This window comes from Aureobasidium namibiae, assembly GCF_000721765.1.
Source record: "Aureobasidium namibiae CBS 147.97 unplaced genomic scaffold scaffold_8, whole genome shotgun sequence".
NCBI lineage: Eukaryota > Fungi > Ascomycota > Dothideomycetes > Dothideales > Saccotheciaceae > Aureobasidium > Aureobasidium namibiae.
The window spans coordinates 255801-275475 of NW_013581201.1; the positions used below are offsets into that span (position 1 = coordinate 255801).

Genomic DNA, 19675 nt, shown 5'->3' on the forward strand with positions numbered 1-19675 from the left:
GGTTTACATCGGCTTTGGCAATATTCACATCATGTTTGACAAAATGCAAGAGGTTTTTGCTCAATTGTGATCCTTTTGTTGGCTCTACAGATGTTGTACGCTACTCAGTGACAATCACCCTCCATAACTCAACCGCTATGCAACAATCCTCTGACTTGTCCTCCCCAGCCTTACGACGACCAAATCTCCTTGACCTCACCTCTCTTCGCCCAACAATCATATTCAATCCAAGCAACACGTCTACCTCTTCCTTCATCCCTACACAACCGTCCAGGATTCAACACATGACAGCCCTCAAACGTGACTGCAAATGCCGGTGCCTCAGCATCGGCCAAGACCAGAGTGTGCGGTAGAGGGTACAAGCTCATCGCACTGCCTTGGTCCCATAGCACCGGACGCGTTGACAGTGGGAAGGGTGAAAGATTTGACTGTGGTAGCAAGGAGAGGACAAGTTTACGCGCGATTTGTGTGGGTGTAGGAATTTCTCCTGGTTCCGAGTCGAGTATGTCGTCGTCTCCGTCTTCTGCGGCGGTAGCTTTGCCAAAGGTTATTGCGTTACGGCGCAGACGGTTGGAAATGTCGTCGCGGAAAACTGTAATTTCGTGGGCGGGACCGAAGATGGATACTCTGGCTGGATTCGACGTCCATATCGGTTCGACTGGTAGATTGTTGTTGTCTGGCTTTGGTAAGGGTGCCTCTGATTTGGCAGTAGCGAAAGCACGCTTGACGCGGCTAGTAAAGAGACCAGGGATGGGCGGACGTGGAACAGGGTTGCTGGCTCCGGCACTGAAGGCAGAAGCCCAAGGATCGTTGTCGCCGGGCACAAAGACCCAGGTTGCTGTTCGTAGAAGCACAGGGAAATCTGAGAGGACAGTGGCGAGATCGTTGAAGTACTCTTTGTACTCGATGCTGCCACCACTACCACCACCAGCCATAACAGGATGGCTGACGAAGTTGCCCAGAAGCATGAAACATAAAGGCGTCAGTTCATCTTCTGCAGCGTAGACACGCAGGACGGCACGCAGAGCCTCGAGTGATGACGGATCGTCGAGGTTGACTTCACCTAAAATGACCATTTTACGTTGCTGAGAGGCCTGCACCTCTGTAGGTGCGAGAAGGCGCTTCTCGAGCTTGCGCATCTTTGCTCCCATGACCTTCTCACTACCCAAGCCGAGGAAGTCAGTCCAGCCGAAACCACCTCCAAGGCCGACATCTGGTTGTTGTTTGGACGAGTCTGCAATGCCCAGTGTTGCGTTACGCTTTTCAGATGGAGGCCCGCCGATGCTGAAGCCAATGAACTTGCCTCCAATGGTGCCACCAACACCAGTGGCAGCACCGAGGCCACTAGCACCGGCTCCTGAATACTCTTCTTCGTACACACCTTCGACCAGGACAATCATGCCGGGGCAGAACCATGATGAGTCGAGGCCTTGTAGAGGCTTTGCATGCTGGAGGTCCAGAGTGATGCTTCCGGTCAGGTCATTCAGTGCAAGGGTACCGGTAGGAGTGATGACCAACATGCCGAGCAATACATGGTTGCTGGCATTCCTACCCAAGAGGTTTGCAATAGGGGTAATCTTGTAGAACTGCTGTATCGACGTTGAATCTTGACGTTTGAGAGACCGAGTGTTGGCCACCGAGGGAGCTTGGAAGGCTTCATTTCGCATCAGACGTTGATGAATGAGGTTGAAACGATCGCGGAAGAGCTGTGTACGGTGAGTCGGTGAAGGAAGAAGGGTGGACTTTGAAGTGATCTTCTCAAAATGCTTCTTGTGGACATTGTAGCTTAGTCTTGGCTGATCGTTGGCACTGACAACCTTGATCCATGCTCGAGGGTCTTGGTTCTCTGCATCATCATCATTATCGTCTCCAAGATGCTGTGATTGAAAGGAAACTTCGGCCAGACTGGATCGCCTCGACTCCTGACTCTCTCCAGCAAAGGCGAAACTCGATTGTCTGGACAAATTTGATTTTGTTTGAGTGATCTTGCCACCAGTCATAAGACTGCCGATTGTCTTCAAGATGTTGTTGAGTAGAGAGCCATGATTGACGATCAAGCTGCCGCCACTCTTCTTCCAGGCTTTTGCGACTTCCTCGAGGACGCCCTCTGCTGTTCCTCGTTCACGCCATGCAGACCCGCAGTGTTTGCCGATAAATGTGGCTAGTGATTGTAGAGCAGGGGAGCTGAGAGTGAGATTGTGCTTCTTGGTGAAAGTCCGGAATGCCAGAGGTCGTAGACTGGCTGGTGGAAGGAGGATTGGTAAGATAGTAGGTATAGAAGGCTTGAAGGCTGGTGGAGGAATCGAAGGTCGTTTGTCTCGAGGATTGATGGGATGGACGGGCGTTCCAAAGGCAGGACTTGACGAAGGAATGGCGTTTTCCTGAAGACGAAAGGCAGCTGCCATTTTTGTGAGTGGTTAACTTCTTGTCTTGTTGACCGAGTTGGTGGTTGACGCGACTTCCTAAAGTGGTCCGCGAACGAGACGCGGCAGGCGCGCGTGCTTCTTCACTCAATCTTCATGTGATTGGCCGAGCAACCTTCACAAACATTTGTCCAACTTTACAATTGTTTGCTGCTGGTCATTCTCACCATCTCTGCGAACCGGCTCTTATCACATACGCCTCATCAAATCATCGTATAACACATCATCATGTCGATACCCGAACAACAGCCGCTCGACACGCTCGCCGAAGACCAAGCTCCTCAGATCGAGGACAGAGAAGAAGCACAAGCAAACCTCGCCAGACTACAAGCCGCCGCCACTAAGGAGTATGCACTCAAGAACTATGCCGCCGCCTCGGACTTCTACTCGCAAGCCTCGGAGCTACAGGAGCTTCTGAACGGAGAAATGTCTTTGGCCAACGCCGATCTGCTCTACCAATACGGCCGCTGTCTGTACCACCTCGCTGTCAGCAAGAGTGATGTGCTCGGTAACAAGGTCGCTGGCAGTGGAGAGCCTCAGAAGAAGAAACGCAAGACAAAGTCCGCCGCTGCAACCTCCGATGTCCTCGAAGACGGCGAGCAGAAGATGGCTGAGGAGGTCGTCGAGGCTGTCGTAGATGAGAAGGACCGAAGCGCTACAAAGAAGGACTCCGAGACAGCGAACAAGCCTTTCTTCCAGATCACTGGCGATGAGAACTGGACAGACAGCGAGGATGAAGGTGACGATGCAGAAGACGATGGAGAGGAAGACGAGGAAGACGATGACTTTGCTATCGCATACGAGATCCTCGACATCGCACGCGTCCTTCTCACCCGCAAGCTCGACACGATACCTCAACACCTCGACGGCAAGGGCAAAGAGAAGGCTACACTAGTCGAGAACCCCGAGGCACGAACAGTCATGGATCGCCTAGCCGACACGCACGACCTCCAAGCCGAACTTTCCATGGAGAACGAGAACTTCCCCGAAGCCGTCGCAGAAGGTCGCTCAGCACTCGAATTGAAGCAGAAGCTGTATCCCTTGGAGTCTAGCCTTCTCGCAGAAGCACACTTCAAGCTGGCGCTTGCCATGGAATTCGCTTCAGTCACTACAACAAATGCAGAGGCCGTCGAACAAGGCGCTCAAAAGGAGGAAACCGTCGACGAAGACCTGCGCAAGGAAGCAGTCACACACATGGAATCAGCCATCGAGTCCTGCCGCCTACGGGTCGAGAAGGAGGAATCCGATCTCTCGTCTCAGCCAGCCGACAAGCAAGAAGCAAAGAAGAAGGAAATCAAGGACGTCAAGGAAATGATGTCCGAAATGCAGCAGCGCCTCATCGACCTCAAGACACCTGTGGCAGCTGCTGAGAACCCTCTTCGTGGCATTCTAGGTGGCATGTTGGGCGAAACTCCTACCGATCAGAAACAGCGTATTGCCGAAGCAACAGCAAATGCCAATGACCTCAGCGGTTTGGTCAAGAAGAAGAAGCCTGCCGCCGCTGCTGCCGGTCCGGCAAGCAAGAGAAAGCTGGAAGATGAGGCAACTCAGGAAGCATCAAGCAAGAAGGCCAAGGTCGAGGATGAAATTGTCAAGGAGGCTTAGAAAGTGTTGCGCATCTCGTGGTCTGAGTTTGGCAGACAACTCGAATATCACTATAATGATTAATCGGTCTGACGATCCCCTCTTCTATGCCACAAATAGCCACAGATTTTATGATCGCTTCTTCTCGAATGTAGGAATGTCAGCAATAAGCAGGTCAGGAGTCAAATCACTCACGAGGGTATGGTATTGGTAATGTCTCCCGATTAGAGGACTTTGCATCTTGCGTTTCGATAATGTAATAGTGCTCGATAAGTATCGCGACTGAACATATACTCGCTGCTTCGTTGGGATACATATGTAATTCACACGGTGTACTCACAGGACATTGTGTACGGAAATTCTCACGCCTGACTTCAATCAAACAAATTCTGTAGATGAAGGATACATCACATTCCACCTTCACATACGAAACTTGAAGTATCCATCTCACCCAAGTGATAGTCAAAGAGGTCAGACAGAATGCAACCCATGTTATCGTCGATATAAGTTCGCGACTTCATGCCGGCAGGGCGACCCTGTGCTGCCTCTTAACCACGCTCAAAAGTATGTCACGCGAGTGAGGTATCAAAATGCACACAGGTTCTATAGCAGAGTCGGCAGTGTCCACCTGCAAATCGTATAGTACGGACTCATCTACTGTCTGGATACGACTAGCCATTCCTTCCAACTGAACCTCGTACTCCGACGCTCGAGCTTGCTCGCGTATGAGGCCCGAATGTTTAGTCGGACACCATGGCTATGGCATTGATCTCAACTATCTGTAGTCGAGACGGTGGGTGATGAGTTCCGGGCTCCAATACAGGCAGGTTCCCAACCACAAGGTCAAAATACCCGAACACGACAACGAGGAGCGATATCAACACAGCCATATCACGCCACATAACAGAATCCCAAACGTTCCGCACATACCTCTGCTTAGCAATCTTCTCAGACAATCCGAGATGGGTTGATTCCAGGTCGAAATGAACGTTTGGGATTCGTGCAACGGAGACCTTTGCTTGGTACTGAGATATGCCTTGTTTTCTGTGATCTGGCGAGTAGGGCTTGGACTGCCTGTGACAGAGGAGGCATCGCAGTATTGACCCGATTTTCCGATTTGCGATCCTCGATTTGCGATTAGCGATTAGCGATTCTTTGAGAATGGGGGCAAAGGAACTCGCGATTCTCGAGTAGCGAGAGAGGGAGAAGCGCTCTGCTGCTTTGCCCTGCAATGAGATGAGAGAAGCACGTCGAATGCTCGTCTCTTCTGACGTAGCGAAACGATACAAGGAGCAGAGCTCCGGATTGTTCCTCTGGTGAGGAGGATCTGAAGCACACTTTAGACTTGCCTTTGAATAGAGGGGGCAGATGACGCCGTCGACAGTCTCTGGTCAAGCATCGAGACCTAGAAGGGCATCGAGAGACCATCGAATGGAAATCGAGAGGCATCGACGACTTGCCAAATATAGTCGACCGTCTGAACGTCCTACTCGCGCGGAGTTGACCCCTTGATACCAGCGCACATATCTACAAGTCACATGGTGAACATGAGAACATCCCTAGTTCGAATGGTTCTCATGATCGCTTGAATCCGTTTGCTAAATTGAAGATTGATGAGGTCGCAAGTACGCCCGAGCATCGAGGTGTTATCGGTCGATTGTTCAATCTCGATTTGTATCCTGCTCGTTGGCTTGTCCAAGGTGAGTGGAGACAGTAGCGTGATATACCAAATCGAAGATTTCGAGTCGATTGGAAGTGTTGTCGTTGTCTCGACGATGACTTGACTGGGAGAATCCAGGAGTGTGGTCCGAATGCTGAATGCAGCGAAAAGCGACTGTGAACGTTTAATCCATGACGAGTGATGACGAGGAGGCAGCGAAGAATCGAGAAATCGCAAAGCAAGAGGAAAAAGGAATCGAAGAAGCCAAACCCTTGATCGACGTCAGATGCAGAAAATCGCCGATGCGTGCCAAACTTGGAATGCTGCGGTTGACAGGTTGTCGATGCGGGGGTTACTCCGAAGAACAACGACGACATTGAAGATTGTTGACGTACCATAGCATAGAATTGCTGCTGATGGCTAACGGGTTGTAAGCAACATCGCTCCATACTGAGCCGCACTCTACCAGATGAAAGTGCGGAGAAGCCCTAGTGTATAAGAGAAAGCGATGTTCGGTGGACATCGCCAACCCATCGACGACGACCATCGAGCAGGCGGTGATGCGTCCGCCGTGCCTCAAGCCACACAAACATAATTGGAGAAGGCTTTTGGGCAGTGGCCTGTCAAAAAACGATTCGTCAACGCCCGACGCCGGCATCCAGCGTTTGTATGGAATCGTGTGAGACTACAGTGGCCTAGATTGCAGCATCTCAATCACAATCGACCGATCTGAGAAAACGTGGACCGTGGTATGGGGTTCAAAGGCTTAGGGTTCGTGCGACCACTCCATGTTGTTTGCGGGATGAGATATGAGACTGGCATGCATGGCGCATACACATCGGGGATTTCTTGTAGTCGTCGTGATATGAAATAGTAATGTAGTCGATTGTGTTTCTGGCGCAAGAAACTCTGGCAAAGATTATGAGAGGCAGACATGGACTGGCGTTTGATCCCGACTGTTTTGATTGTCGAAGCTTACCTACTTGGATGCTCATGGAAACTGCCACCAATCGAAAAACACTCTCTGGGATTTGGTCAACAGATTGGGTCGCCATGCCATTCTGCAGAGCTCGAGAGCATCGATTTCCGATTTGCGATTCGCAAGCTCTCCTCCCACACCTGGCGCTGACATTGGCGCGTAAGCAGTTGTAAGCAACAGGCAGGCTCTCTTCGATGATCGGAGCATTGTTGTTCGCAGTATCACACGAATGATATTGGACTGCCGATGGTGAATGGTGAAGAGTTCTCCCTCACACTAGTTGCGGCTGGTGGGATTCGAGAATCAACCAACCACAGCGAACCTCGGAGCTTCTTTCCGAGTCCAAGTTGGCAATCTGAGACATGGCCAACAGAGCGTCTACTGCTCTAGAGCACTCTTAGAATCTCGGCTTGTTACATGTGTACACAGACCCGTGGTTTGATATCTAGATATATATCGGAGATATGGGAGGCATCGGCAAATTGATGGAACACATGTAGAAGGTTTGGACGCAGTGCGGCTACAAGACAAGCACTGAAAAGCAGTTCGTAGAGCACAGAATCAAGCGCGACTTTGTGGGATGATTAAGCGTCGGAACAACTGTTTCTGCAAGCTGATTGTTTCCGCTAACGTGAGCGCAATAGGCTTATAGATGGGAGCTAAACGATAACGAAAGCAGACGGGGCGAGATCATGATAGAACAATAGGCGGCTCGTCAGCCGGCCTCTAAATCGAGATCGACTAAAGACATCAGATGTCCGGATGGGAATCGACCGACATGATGAATGGGGTTACAGGTGTAGAGTCATCGGCGATTCGGCTTGCTTGGCCGAACAACAAGCAAAGATGGGAGGAGGCAAACTGCCGTTTCACAAACAAGTCAAAAGCGACCGACGGTGGGTTTGCGCAACTCGTTTTTACAGATCTCGCAAGTATTCAGCCACAACAAGGGAAGTCGAAGAGCCTGGAAACTTGCAAAACATAAACGAGAAGAATGCAGGAGAGAGGTTGCAGCGGCGGTCTAGACTTTGGGCGTGCTGGGCGTGCTGGGAAGGGGTCCCGGTGACATAATGTTCGGCGTGACGAATTGAGCCTCCAATGAAGAACGGCCGATCCGCAGGACTTGGTTGCAGTACCTGAGGATCGAAGCCATGTCGGCCGCACAGAGCACGGGATGGACTGGCGATTTGGTTGCAACGACGGCGATGGGCGCAAAATTGTGTCTCGCTTGCCTGCAGAGTCAATCATGAACAGTTGCGGCCTCTGATCCCCCACCCTTGTGAATCGGCGCTCGATACGTCTCGCGACCTGCGATGCCCAAGGCGATCTGCTTTTTGCGAATCTGTAATTGCGGGCTGCCATCTTGCTTGATCACAGGTGAGTGTTTCGATGCGAACATGTCCATCGACCTCGAATCCACCTCCGTCGCCCCATGCGACAATCCCTGATATTCCCCTCGTCCCTCCTACAGTCCTACAGTCCTCCTGAACATTCACGTCGCTTCACTACACCTATACGCCTATCCCATACACGACACTAATCCTTTCTGGACACTAGCCATCTCGACCTACGCCATCCTGCCTGGTACTTAGACATTCAGTCACATCGACTCCCTTCCACATTCGCCGCCATGGCTTCTGAAGCCTACTTGCGCCCGCCTCACCCCCGGAGGCCGCCAGCTCAGCGCTCCGTCTCCCTCAGACACTACAACGACGCCTCGCTTGCCCCAAAGAACACCAAAAGCTCACAGACCGAAGCCTCCAGTGGCTCTCCGTCAAGTAACAAGCCTAACGTCAGCAAGGCCGACTCTGGTGAGAGCAGCAATGCCGACAAGTGGTTTGACGGCGCCAACAACAACGCCGATGGCAAAAACATCTCAGCCCTCGACAGTGAGTCTTCCTCATGCTTCTGATCTCTGTAGCTCGCTGTTGGCTAACCTCCTCGCCAGACGAACCCCCATTCTTCCTCCAACACTCGTCCTCGGAAGAGACTCCGAATCATGGAGGTCAGGGCGCAATCTTGGAACAACAAGTCCCAATGCACGCTCTGATGCGCAAGAATGACACCGAGGACAGTGGTAGCTCAGACTTCCGTGCTGTCATCGACGATCTCACCGTTCAGAATAAGAAGCTCAAGAGACGTCTGAAGAAGTATGAAAAGCTGCACGACGCCCACTTGAAGGACGAGAAATTGTTCGAGGTCCGCGTCCATGGCCTGTCGTCGACCAAGAGACGTGAGCTGGAAGACATCCTTCGCAACTTTGCTGTGAGCGCTGCGGGTCAGACCAATGCCGTCTCCGCTTCTCAAGCAAGCAACCCTTACGACCGCGCCGTCCCTACACTCAAGACCCACAAGACCGCCTCATCATCATCAAACTTCGCCGACTCTGCTTACGCTTCCAACTCTGCCTCTGCCTCTGCATCCGGCACTTCTAACTCCACCAGTCTTCAAAGTAGACATCCTTACCGTCGCTCTAGCAAGGCCCGCACCAGCAACATTCAGACCTATCTTCACGACATCCCAGAAGGCTTGCTGCCACAACACCCAGCAGCCATGACCGAGTACTCGAGAAAGAAGCTCGTCGTTCGTCGTCTGGAACAGATCTTTGCCGGCACCGGAGCTGGTATCGGCGATCATCACCACCCTATTCAGCAACAAGAGGTTTCTCAAATGGCAGCCAAGGCAGACAGAAGCGCTCTGGAAGCCACCGGTCAGACTGCTAAGATAGAGGGTATCAGAGAAGCCCCAATCATGAAGGACGATGAGGACCGAAGTGCCGAGGATGCTAGCGGTCCCGAAATCGCTCAAGGAACCGAACTGGAACAAAAGTCTGGCCTCTCACCTCAGCAGCGACCTACAAGACCTCTGGATCTCGATCCTCATCGTGCCCAGAATCCTCGCGATAACTTCCAATATATCCGCCATCTAGGCTTCTCGCCACCTGAGCCTACCACTATGCAGGCTCATGAGGAAGGCCATGGTTGGATCTACTTGAACTTCCTTTTCAACATGGCCCAGCTTCATACTCTGAACGTCACTCCCGAGTTTGCAAAGAAAGCCCTGCTTGACTTCAGCACAAAGTTCGAGCTTTCAGAAGACGGCCGCAAAGTCCGCTGGAAGGGTGGTAGAACCATCACCAGATCAGCCAGCGATACCGATGGTAGTTCACCATCAACCTATGGCAACTCTTTTAACGGCACGAGCCCACAGAAACGCTCAAAATCGTCTCATCACAACGCTGGTGCCAAGAAGCGCAGAACGATGGAAAAGCAGGACAGTAAATTCGCTTACACTCCTCTCTTCTTCCACCGCACTAGTGAAGATGACAGTGATGTCTCTTCCGAAGAAGACGAAACCGATTCTCAATTCTTGGCTCCTCCTGGTGGAGATTCCTCGGCCATGACCAGCTCTGGTATTCGCACTGTCTCGTTGAGACAGAAGAAGAAGACAGACAACGGCCCTATCATCTTCTACAACAACGCAAAGTTCTGTACCGATCTTAGTGGTGAGCCGAAGACGGAAGCTGCCATGATGTACAACCCCATCCTGTACCACACTACCACTGAGCATGCACTCGGTATTCCAAGACCTTCTGAAGCAAGCGCTACCGGTGTCATGGAGTCTCGTGGTCCCCTCGACGAGGCAAAGGACCTTCCTGAAGCCATGTGCCTTGACGACAACCCGATACCTGAAGCTCTTGAGATCAACTTCCCGGGGACCACACCGTTGTCTGATGCGACTGGCGCATCTGGACCAGCAAGAAACCCGATCGACCTAGAGGCTTCTGGTATTGGTGGTATCTACCCTTCAGACAACTTCTCGGTCAACGTAAAGACCGAGCGTAAGCGCAACCATGCCGCCATGGCGCAGCCCAGACAACAAAAGCCATACTCTGCTCGTATTGCTGGGCTTCTCAAGGAGCGTAAACAGAAGGCCATCCTGTTCGAAGATGATGTCGTCAGCACCTTTCACCAAGAGTTGCCTCCCTCTGAGCTGCCACCTGCCTCTTGCTTCATGGACATCGACGAATACGATGACGATGAATCCGAGTTCGAAGATTATCAATCAATCATGCCTGACCTCGATCGTGTCCATGACGTTCCCGCCACAGCACCTCAAACTATCGATATGCCCTACCTGAGCAGTGACGATAGTGATGATGACGATGACGAGGAAGGAGACAAGGATGATGACGCTGCATCCGACGGCTCTCTCGATCTGCTTGCAACTGCTCGCGAGCTCGACCCCCAGTCGATTCAAGCACGTGAGCGCGAATACGACGCTCATATGGCTGAGAGGATGGCGGAGGAGATTCCAGCTGGTAGCTCTGCTGCAACAGCAGGAGGTGGTAGTGGCTTCGCTAGCCCAGCGGCCGGCATTAGCAGAAAAGAGTACGAGGAGGCACGCGCCGAGCATGCCATGCGACACGCCTCGACCATCACATCCGTGGCTTCGTTCAACAGAACAGACACCAATGGCTCGATGATTGTCAACGGCAAGTCGCCATGATGAGACATGTGTCTCGTGTAGACAATGTTTGTATTGCATATGCATATTGTACAGGAGTCCTCATGGGTTGTTTTAGTTTAGGACTTTTATTTAGCAAGATACCCCCCCCCCCCCCTATGTAGCATGGGATTTTCGAATCGAGGTTTTGTCCTCTTTGACCTCTATCCAGCGTTTCGCTGATAGTACTGTTCCATCGTGACTTGAAGTGCTCTTAGTCAGAGCGTTCTAAAGCACAATTTGCTCTTCGCCAAGACTCTTTATTAACCATGGCCGACGAGAAAGAAGTCGTTGTATTCGGCACTCAAGATCCATACCAGTGGTTGGATGCCTTACTTCTCAAGCTTTTACCAGACTTCGTGCGTCTTTTGCAGCTCGACCCTTGATATATTGACTCGTGTGGTTACTGCCTGAGATTGTCGGGTTTCACGTCAGGCTTGATCGGAACGCCGCCCGCCAGGCTACCTGAGCCGGTAAGCCCGCGACCAAAAACCGTCTTTCGTGTTTCTCATCTTTCGCACGCAAAACATAATTGAACAGAGGGATCCGCGCAGCAATGGAGACGGGCGCGTCAAATATGACTCCAGCGCCAGCAGATGTGCCTGCCAAAGCCGAGGTGGACGACTTCTTGCGTCGCAAACGAAAGGCGCGTGAACACAAGGCGTGCTATCCGTGTCGACAACGAAAAGTTCGCTGTGATCTTGCCAGGCCCTGCCGCACCTGTGTTGAGCGCGAACATCCAGAATTGTGCGACTACCATCCACCTAGCAAGAAGCAGAACACTTCCTCCTCATCCTCGGCAACTCTCCCGCTTCCTACTGCGGGTACCAGCGGAGGAGTTTCTGCATCGAGTGCCAACACAGTGACGCTTTCACGATCGGATTTTGATCATCTCTGTCGCAAACTTGACAATGTCGAAAACGCGCTGGAAGACATGCGTAGGGAGATGAGGGGTAGGAATAGTAGACCGGCTCAGCACACTTCTGGACGTTCTTCACCATCAAGCACTACGCAGAAGACGGACACTGCTCAGCCATGGATCAATAATCAATTCACCCGTCATACCACTGTTCATGGACTTCACGCTCGCAATGATCTTACTGGGCAAACTGTACATCTTGGAGGATCCTCGGTACCCGCGCTTGTCATGGCTTTGGGCCAAGGTGACCGCGAACAGCCTTCGGTTCAAGAAATCTTGGGCAGATCCATTCTTCCCATGTTCGGTCTGGACAACGAGACAGCGACGTATCCGTTTGTGGATCTCTGGGGACTGGCTCATGGCTCGCTCGCACGCGCGCAAGAATTGGCCAAGACGATACCTACCGACAGCCAATGTTTGTCTTTCTTCCGATACTATCAGAATCTTGGAAACATCATTTTCCCAGGTGTTGCAGACATTTCGACGTTCGAGATGGACTTGACGCGATTCCTGCAGAAGAGGAACGAACAGATGGGTGTAGCTGGATCTCTGCCTGCCGACAGTCCTCTTCCTGGAGTAAATGAGCAGGCTATCTACGACAAGAATCTTGAGTGGGTGGGATTGCTGTTCGCCGTTCTGGCAAGTGGTTGCCAGTGCTCTGGCCTGCCGAGGAAAGAACGAGAATTGACCTCTCAAGTCTACAGTATGTGAACCAAATCGTGCATTAGGAAGATCGGGACACTAACCTCAAGCAGTGTGTTGCAGTTTCGAATGTCTGCGCTTCACCAACTTCCTATCGCATGTGACATTAGAGAGTATCCAAACACTGTTGATTCTTGGAAATGTATGTTACTTTGCTTATGAGCAAACTACCAGCATCTGACTTGTCTCCAGGTTATTTCCAACAACATGAACGCCGGCACTTCATGGTCTCTCATGGGACTTACGCTAAGACTAGCAATGAGTCTGGGTTTACACCGTAGCTGTCCACCTGCCGCAGACATCGAGACCAAAGCAATTCGATCCAAAGTATGGTGGTCAATCGTATGGCAGGACAGTCTACTGTCAATCACATACGACCGAGCCGCGACGACCGCATATATCGACCCGTCAAGTATGCCAGCACCCGACGCATACACTGAAATCCCACCTTATCACCTCGCCATGTACAGACTCTGCAGGGTCGGTCTGGAAATTGTTCGCGACCGCACGAAAACCATGAGCTCGCGTGAGCTGTTCGCCAGGATCACGAACCACAGAAACGAGATCGATGACATCATGGCAGGTACAGCTGATTACTTGCGTGACTCACGCACTTGCAAAACAGTAGAAGAGTCGCTCGAGCATTGGGCTCTGTACCTGCACGTGTCGTACATAGTGTCCGAATTATGTCGACCAGCCATCAGTCCCAGCACAGCCAACTACGAGCTCTCCAAGGCCTTTAAGCAGACATGCATCGATAGCTTGGTCAGCACAGTCGAGGCTTTCCTGGGCCTGCAAAACATCACGCCTTACGCAAGACAATCCTGGGCTGCCGTGCACCGCAGTCTGAGTTCCGCACTCCTCCTCGGCATCATGGGCGAACACGCCCACAACGAGCGCGCACGCCGCCTCCTAGGCAGATTCGTGGCGCTCATGTCAGACATGCAATCAGCACTCGACCCGCAAGAACTGGCCGCACCCATGGAACGAGCCATCACCGCACTCAAGAAACTGAACATCCAAGAATCGAGGCCGTCGAGGTTTATCGAGGATATTGCCTTGGCGCCCTCTGGTGGCAGTGTTGCGGATAGCAGCGAGAGTCCTGGTATGGCGGGGGTGGATCACTCGAGCGTGTTTCCTTCCAACACGAGTGCGTTGGTTGATGAGGAGTATTCGCCTTATAGCGTGCTCAACTCGATCTTGTGGGGTCAAGGGCCGACTCCTTAGAGGCAGGCAAGACCAAGAAGCTGATGGTGGACGAGAAGGCCGTGGTGGTTGAGGGTAGAAGGAAAAAGTGTTTGTAAATACATGACATGCATTGCGATGGCTAGGAGTTAGTCGAAGGGTATACGAAATACCAAGATTTTCATCACAAGACAAGCCGCAAGGAGAGGAAGCATTGACAAAGGAGTAATTAAAAACAAGTCACAGCAGGGACAAAAGGCACAAGTATAGTGATCGGGACAACGACTTTATTGCAAAACACTAGTGATAGCTAGCAGAAAGGAACAAAAGTCATCAACACGTGCCTCGGCGACTCGTTTACTTGGGGTCGTCGAAGACGTAGGTGAGGTGGCAGCGACCGCAGTACTGGCGGTTGTGCATGGCGGCCATGAAGATACCGGCACCGCACTGCGAGGGTTGTTAGTATGATGATTGAGATGGACTGAGAGCGAGGGATCTTACGGTGTCGGAGGGGCACTCGCGGCGCAGACGCTCAATCTTGCCGTCACCGTCAACCTTGTAGTACTTGAGGACGGCGAGCTTGTTCTTCTTGCGCTTGTGCTTGATCTTCTTGGGGGTGGTGTAGACCTTCTTCTTGCGCTTCTTACCACCACCACGGAGGCGGAGGACGAGGTGAAGAGTGCTCTCCTTCTGGATGTTGTAGTCGGAGAGGGTGCGGCCATCCTCGAGCTGCTTGCCAGCGAAGATCAGGCGCTGTTGGTCCGGGGGGATACCCTCCTTGTCTGTGTTTTGCAGTTAGCCTCTGTCGCTCGGTCGTGGGTGGCGATGGACGAGGCGCCGGCGGGGAAAGAGATGCGCACCCTGGATCTTGGACTTGACATTGTCGATGGTGTCGGACGACTCCACCTCGAGGGTGATAGTCTTGCCCGTAAGGGTCTTGACGAAAATCTGCATGATGGCGACCTAGACAGCGGGGTCGTTGTCGTCCTAAGTCGTGAGGAAAAGGAAGTCGCAAGAAATGTTCGCTTCGCAATTTGACATGCGGTCGGTGCGCGCTCAGAGCTCGCTTACCTAATCCGTACGCCCTGGCCAATCATCCTGCGCTGGTCATGTGACCGACTGCCTTTCCTCATCATCAACATCGATTGTCTCTTACCGTCACTCAATTCACACTCAGACATAGCCTTAGTTCACGTCAACGCTCATTCCTGCTAGGATCAAAGACAACACCACAATGCTCGAAGCAATTTCATGGTATCGCAAAGCGTCAGCTGCTCAGACACTGAGAGCTTTCTGCCAAAGCCAATCGTCATCACTGTGATTCGGAGCTCACCAGTAGAGAAAATCCCTGAAACAAATTCCCAGTAAGTGGAGAGCAAGTTACATATGTCGACTGTGAGCCGTTAGCATGAGGTGGGAACCAAGATACATCTTCGCTCGTCTCAAACTTGCTCAAAGCACGCTGTGCATATCGATACTTGATGATTCACATGAAGATTGTTAGTCACTGCACGCTTTTCAGATTATTAAAATACAAGGTCTGGCACTCCGGTTCATTCTGCATCCCATTACGCTTCGACTGTTCAAACCGCTCTGACTGCTCGCGCTCCACCGGGACGCTATATCTACTTGCACTTTACCATGCGGGAACCGCAACTTTCTGAACTCCGTGAGGCTTTCTCCTCAGCCATTACAAAATTCTTCGACGACCCTCCCAAGGATGATGCAGCGTGGGCACAGGTAGACGGACGTTCCAAGACCCCTCTCAAGGAAGGCCTCTACAGGCTCGAAGCCGATGGATACGCTTTGAACGAGTTCAAAACCCTGAGGGCTCTGGGTTATGAGAAACTCAGCAACGAGACCATCACGTCCTGGATGATTGATGAGATCCTTCGCTTCCTCCCGAAACATCAAATTGAGTGTCAGAAGATAAGTCCTGTGCTTGGCTCGATCTCACAAAGACTCTTCGTGATTGCGAAAAACATCTCACAAATGCTGCCGGGATATCATGATCCGTTGAGCTTCCCCAACTACTTACATTACAAGCAGCTCAACCGCGAGAGGGCTGCCTTGCAGAGATTCAAAGATAGAACGTGCTATGACCATGATACAGGCACTCCAGAACCTGTGAGCAAGAATGCAGGTGCTCCAGAGTCCTCGGACAAGGATGACCACTACAAGGTTCTTACAGAGCGGGTACAAGCTGTGGAGGAGATGCTCAAAGCGAAAGAAATCAAATGGCGTCTTCGGTATGAACATGCAATGCAGGCATACCAGCCAACGTTTTGGGATCTGTCCGATGCTTCAGACTCATCGACCGGTGTTCTCACACCTGCTTCGGTAAGTTGGACAGAGCATTTCGACAGATTCAATCAACTTACAGTCGGCAGACCGTATCAAACGAATCGAGTGATGAACGGAACAGCATGGGAGTTGCCCAGACCGCAACCGCTCCCTTGAAGCTGCATGTCTGTATCTACAATGGTGCAATACTTCGTCATTCACATCAGGGAGGACTAACTTTGAGCATACTCGTGAGAATGCACCCCAACGCTCCGTTCAGAGACCTCACAGAGAAGCTTCGCAAGAGATGCGGCGACCACACATTAGCCCTGCATAACACCCCACATTCTCAGATCCTTGACAGTGACACGCCAGTCTCGGTAAGTGTATCACCTCAAGACGCTTCTCTGAATTCGTCACTAACGACAGGCGCGATTAGCTCAAGTTGAAGAACAACGCAAAGCTGGTGTATGTCACGTTTTGCGACGAATACATGATCATCGACCTGGCCATGGATTGGCGAATACAGGCAGTGTTAGTGTTGGGTACAATATTGTACATTGCTTACCGACAAGTCTCACTCTGCAAGTAACGCAAGGCTGTGCGCAGAGAAGAAGAAATGGGAACAAGCCACGGAGCATGGTCGAGTGGTGTGGAGCAATGCATCCCATCAACATTAATCAAAGTAGAAAAACCATTATGTTCTCGTGTTTTATAGATACTGATTGATCGTCTCAAAGCTATTCGCCTGTCATATCGCTTTTTCTGTTGTTTGTGCAGGTCCGAAGTTGTGAAGACGATACCCTCTTTCCTCAACACTCTTTATACAGGACAATTGTTGAACGTCGAGTATGTTGCAAATCGGTTTGTAGGAGGCAGGGATATTAAAGTCTAATTTGCTCGAAGCTTGTCGGTGTGCATCCTCGAAGATTGAGCATATCTCCAATTTTGACCGCACAAACTTGCTCATGTTCGCTATTACCCTCGTTTTGCATCAAGACCACATCTCCTGTCTACTTTTCGTAAATCTCGCCTTTTCCTCGCCTCTTTTCGGTCTCGCTAGAGGTGCGGGACAAGATTCCGAAAGAAAGGGCAGACAGGAATAAGAATTTGAAAGAAACGAACGTGAACGAATGGGAAGATGTGGAAGACACGGACGAGGTAGCAACAGATACGGAGGTGAGTCATTGGGAGAATGAGGAAGATGAGGATATTGACATTGTCGAGGTCGAGGGTGAGATGGACGATACGGATGACTCTTGGAGCTTTGGTCTTGACACTCTCTCCGAAACGGAAAATTCTCTCTCGAGCGGCACTTCCACTTCGACACGATCTGTTCCAGCAAGCCAAGCGAGATCTGGAAACGCAATCATGAGAGAGACCACCTATGCGCCTTCCAAGCCAGAAGATGCTAAATCCATTTTTGACGCCTTCTTCCTGCTTCCTACAGCTCAAGATCCGTGAGAACCACATTCAAGACTACAGACTCGTCCGGACTGGTTCATGAGCAATCGTTCAACAGGAGAGATACCGGAGCCTAACACAAAGACTACACCGCAACCAGAGTCCTCAGTTCAAACTAGCGAGCAGACGACTGAACTTGTCAGTAAGTTGCGTATGCTGAAGAGCGTAGTCGCAGGCAGACACCAGCCAACAACCCCATCCAACTTAGCCGAAGAGGTCAAATATCAGTCCACCGACGTTAACGTTCTACGAATCGACAGGGGAGTCGACAAGCAAGAAAAGATGCTGGTGCGAATCCACAAGACAACCCCTTTCAGACATCTCAAAGACAAACTGAGGAACAAGGACGAAGATGCCTGCGAATTGACGTTGAAGGATCTCAGAAGAGAATTCCCTGTGTTTGACAAGTGACACCATTTTCTGTGAGTTCCTGTCCCATTGTGTATGTGATTGAAAAGGTTGAAAAGCCAATGTTGTGTTTTATCGACGCGATAGATTGGATTGCAGCACTTGGATGCGTTGGTCTGGGGGCCTGTGCCGGATATGCCAAAGCTGCTGGACATCACTGGAAGGAATGTAGTTGCTTTGAGCGTGTGATCTGGGAAAGATTGATGTGATCTGCGTTGCTATCGTCGCCGAGGCAAGTGCTGTTTTCCATGAATGTGTAATGAGGGCAGTACGAGCAGGAATATTTGATTGATCCTGGTATTTTGCGTCGTTCAACAAGATGGAACCTTCATGAGTGTCTTGGTAGAATATCGGCGATGTCATGACAGACGAAACCGTGAGTGCTCAAGAGACGATTATAGGTCTTTCTCACTTCTTATTGGTTCTCGCAAATTTCTCGACCTTCCTGGACTTCTCCTTCCTCCTGAGCGGTTCCGCTTTCGTATGCAAGTCTCGGATGAACTCTCCCAACCAATCGGCATCCTTTTCATGCCCTTGTTGTCGTAACACTGCCTCGGCATGTCTACCTCGTGCAATCCAAGGGGTCACCGATGGTCTCTTTGCCATGTTTCTGACAAGATCCTCCTTTGTTGCTAGGTATCGACAATGCTTAAGAAATGGCATCGCGTTCGGTCCTCCAGGGTGATATAGCGGTAGTTGGACTGAGAGTGGTTCGCTGACATCCTGGTGGCGATCAGTGCCCTTGAAGAAGTCTTCCCAGAGTTCTATGCTCGTGTTTGGCCATTTGGGTGTTTCCATCTCGGCTTTGCTGTCTACAGAGTCTATGCCCGTCTTGTCCTTTGGCATCATCAGCAGCTGCGCCATAGTCATTCTGGCTGGAGCAAGTGGGATAGAGTACGTGCTACGTCTCGCACGCTCGAAGGATTCCAACGCTCCATCGAGGTTGTCGGCATCCGAAGCAAAAGCTTTGGCTCTAACGAGCGATTTCACGGCGTCTGATCTCCACACAAATCGATCCTTGGGGCCTAGAGAGTCGGTCTTTCGGCTTTTCTGTTCGATCCAGTTCCAAAGCATGTCCTCCTTGCCCTCCTTGACAAGGTGCTTGACCATCTGATCTAGAAGATCCTTGTCTCTCGGAAATTCGTAACGGTCATGCTCATTCCACATCCACTTGATGGTGGCTTCTCCCAGTCCAGTGTCGTGGCGGTTTCTTCTGTCCAAGTCCCTGAGGCACGAAGTAGCCAGCGGTTTTGTGAGAGTTCCAGTTTCCCGATGAGTGTAGAATAGTTGTACCGCATCTTGATCATCAGACACCTTAGACTTCTTATTTTCGGTTTTTGGTGTATAACTTTTTGTGCTTGCAAGGCGACTGGTAACGTGATTGTAAGAAGATGGTGACCATAACTGGCTGGCTTGTCTCTCGTAGATAGCAATGCTTCCGGCAGATCGAAACGTCTTCTGTAGTGGAGAGATACGCAAAACTTGTTTGAAACCGATTTGTAAACTCATAGCTGTTGATTTTGATGTTGTGTCGTAGAGTTGCAGAGAAGGCGAGAATGGAA

At 51.1% G+C, this 19675-nt stretch overlaps 7 protein-coding genes across 7 annotated transcripts; 4 read left to right on the plus strand and 3 right to left on the minus strand.

The window, feature by feature from the left end:
- Positions 1–170: 170 nt before the first annotated feature.
- Positions 171–2405, minus strand: M436DRAFT_63587 (uncharacterized protein; the record flags this gene model as incomplete). The annotated part of the gene is made up of 1 exon (XM_013572170.1): positions 171–2405. The coding sequence occupies one exon, from the start codon at positions 2403–2405 to the stop codon at positions 171–173; it is 2235 nt and encodes a 744-aa protein (XP_013427624.1).
- Positions 2406–2732: 327 nt separating this feature from the next.
- On the plus strand, positions 2733–3914 carry M436DRAFT_12811 (uncharacterized protein; the record flags this gene model as incomplete). The annotated part of the gene is made up of 1 exon (XM_013571895.1): positions 2733–3914. A coding segment is annotated over one exon (1182 nt), but the record flags the coding sequence as incomplete, so codon positions are not given.
- Positions 3915–8306: 4392 nt separating this feature from the next.
- M436DRAFT_17499 (uncharacterized protein) lies at positions 8307–11017 on the plus strand (the record flags this gene model as incomplete). Its single annotated transcript, XM_013571907.1, has 2 exons — positions 8307–8535; positions 8595–11017. Coding segments are annotated over 2 exons (2652 nt in total), but the record flags the coding sequence as incomplete, so codon positions are not given.
- A 712-nt stretch (positions 11018–11729) lies between these two features.
- Positions 11730–14000, plus strand: M436DRAFT_45818 (uncharacterized protein; the record flags this gene model as incomplete). The annotated part of the gene is made up of 3 exons (XM_013571929.1): positions 11730–12774; positions 12824–12915; positions 12966–14000. 3 exons carry the CDS (start codon positions 11730–11732, stop codon positions 13998–14000), a joined length of 2172 nt encoding a protein of 723 aa, XP_013427383.1.
- A 315-nt stretch (positions 14001–14315) lies between these two features.
- M436DRAFT_72597 (ubiquitin-40S ribosomal protein S27a) lies at positions 14316–14912 on the minus strand (the record flags this gene model as incomplete). Its single annotated transcript, XM_013572233.1, has 3 exons — positions 14316–14405; positions 14460–14740; positions 14819–14912. 3 exons carry the CDS (start codon positions 14910–14912, stop codon positions 14316–14318), a joined length of 465 nt encoding a protein of 154 aa, XP_013427687.1.
- Positions 14913–15599: 687 nt separating this feature from the next.
- M436DRAFT_63592 (uncharacterized protein) lies at positions 15600–18116 on the plus strand (the record flags this gene model as incomplete). Its single annotated transcript, XM_013572171.1, has 6 exons — positions 15600–16298; positions 16349–16621; positions 16681–16775; positions 17022–17090; positions 17342–17701; positions 17849–18116. 6 exons carry the CDS (start codon positions 15600–15602, stop codon positions 18114–18116), a joined length of 1764 nt encoding a protein of 587 aa, XP_013427625.1.
- A 405-nt stretch (positions 18117–18521) lies between these two features.
- On the minus strand, positions 18522–19622 carry M436DRAFT_46933 (uncharacterized protein; the record flags this gene model as incomplete). The annotated part of the gene is made up of 1 exon (XM_013572140.1): positions 18522–19622. One exon carries the CDS (start codon positions 19620–19622, stop codon positions 18522–18524), a length of 1101 nt encoding a protein of 366 aa, XP_013427594.1.
- Positions 19623–19675: the final 53 nt, after the last annotated feature.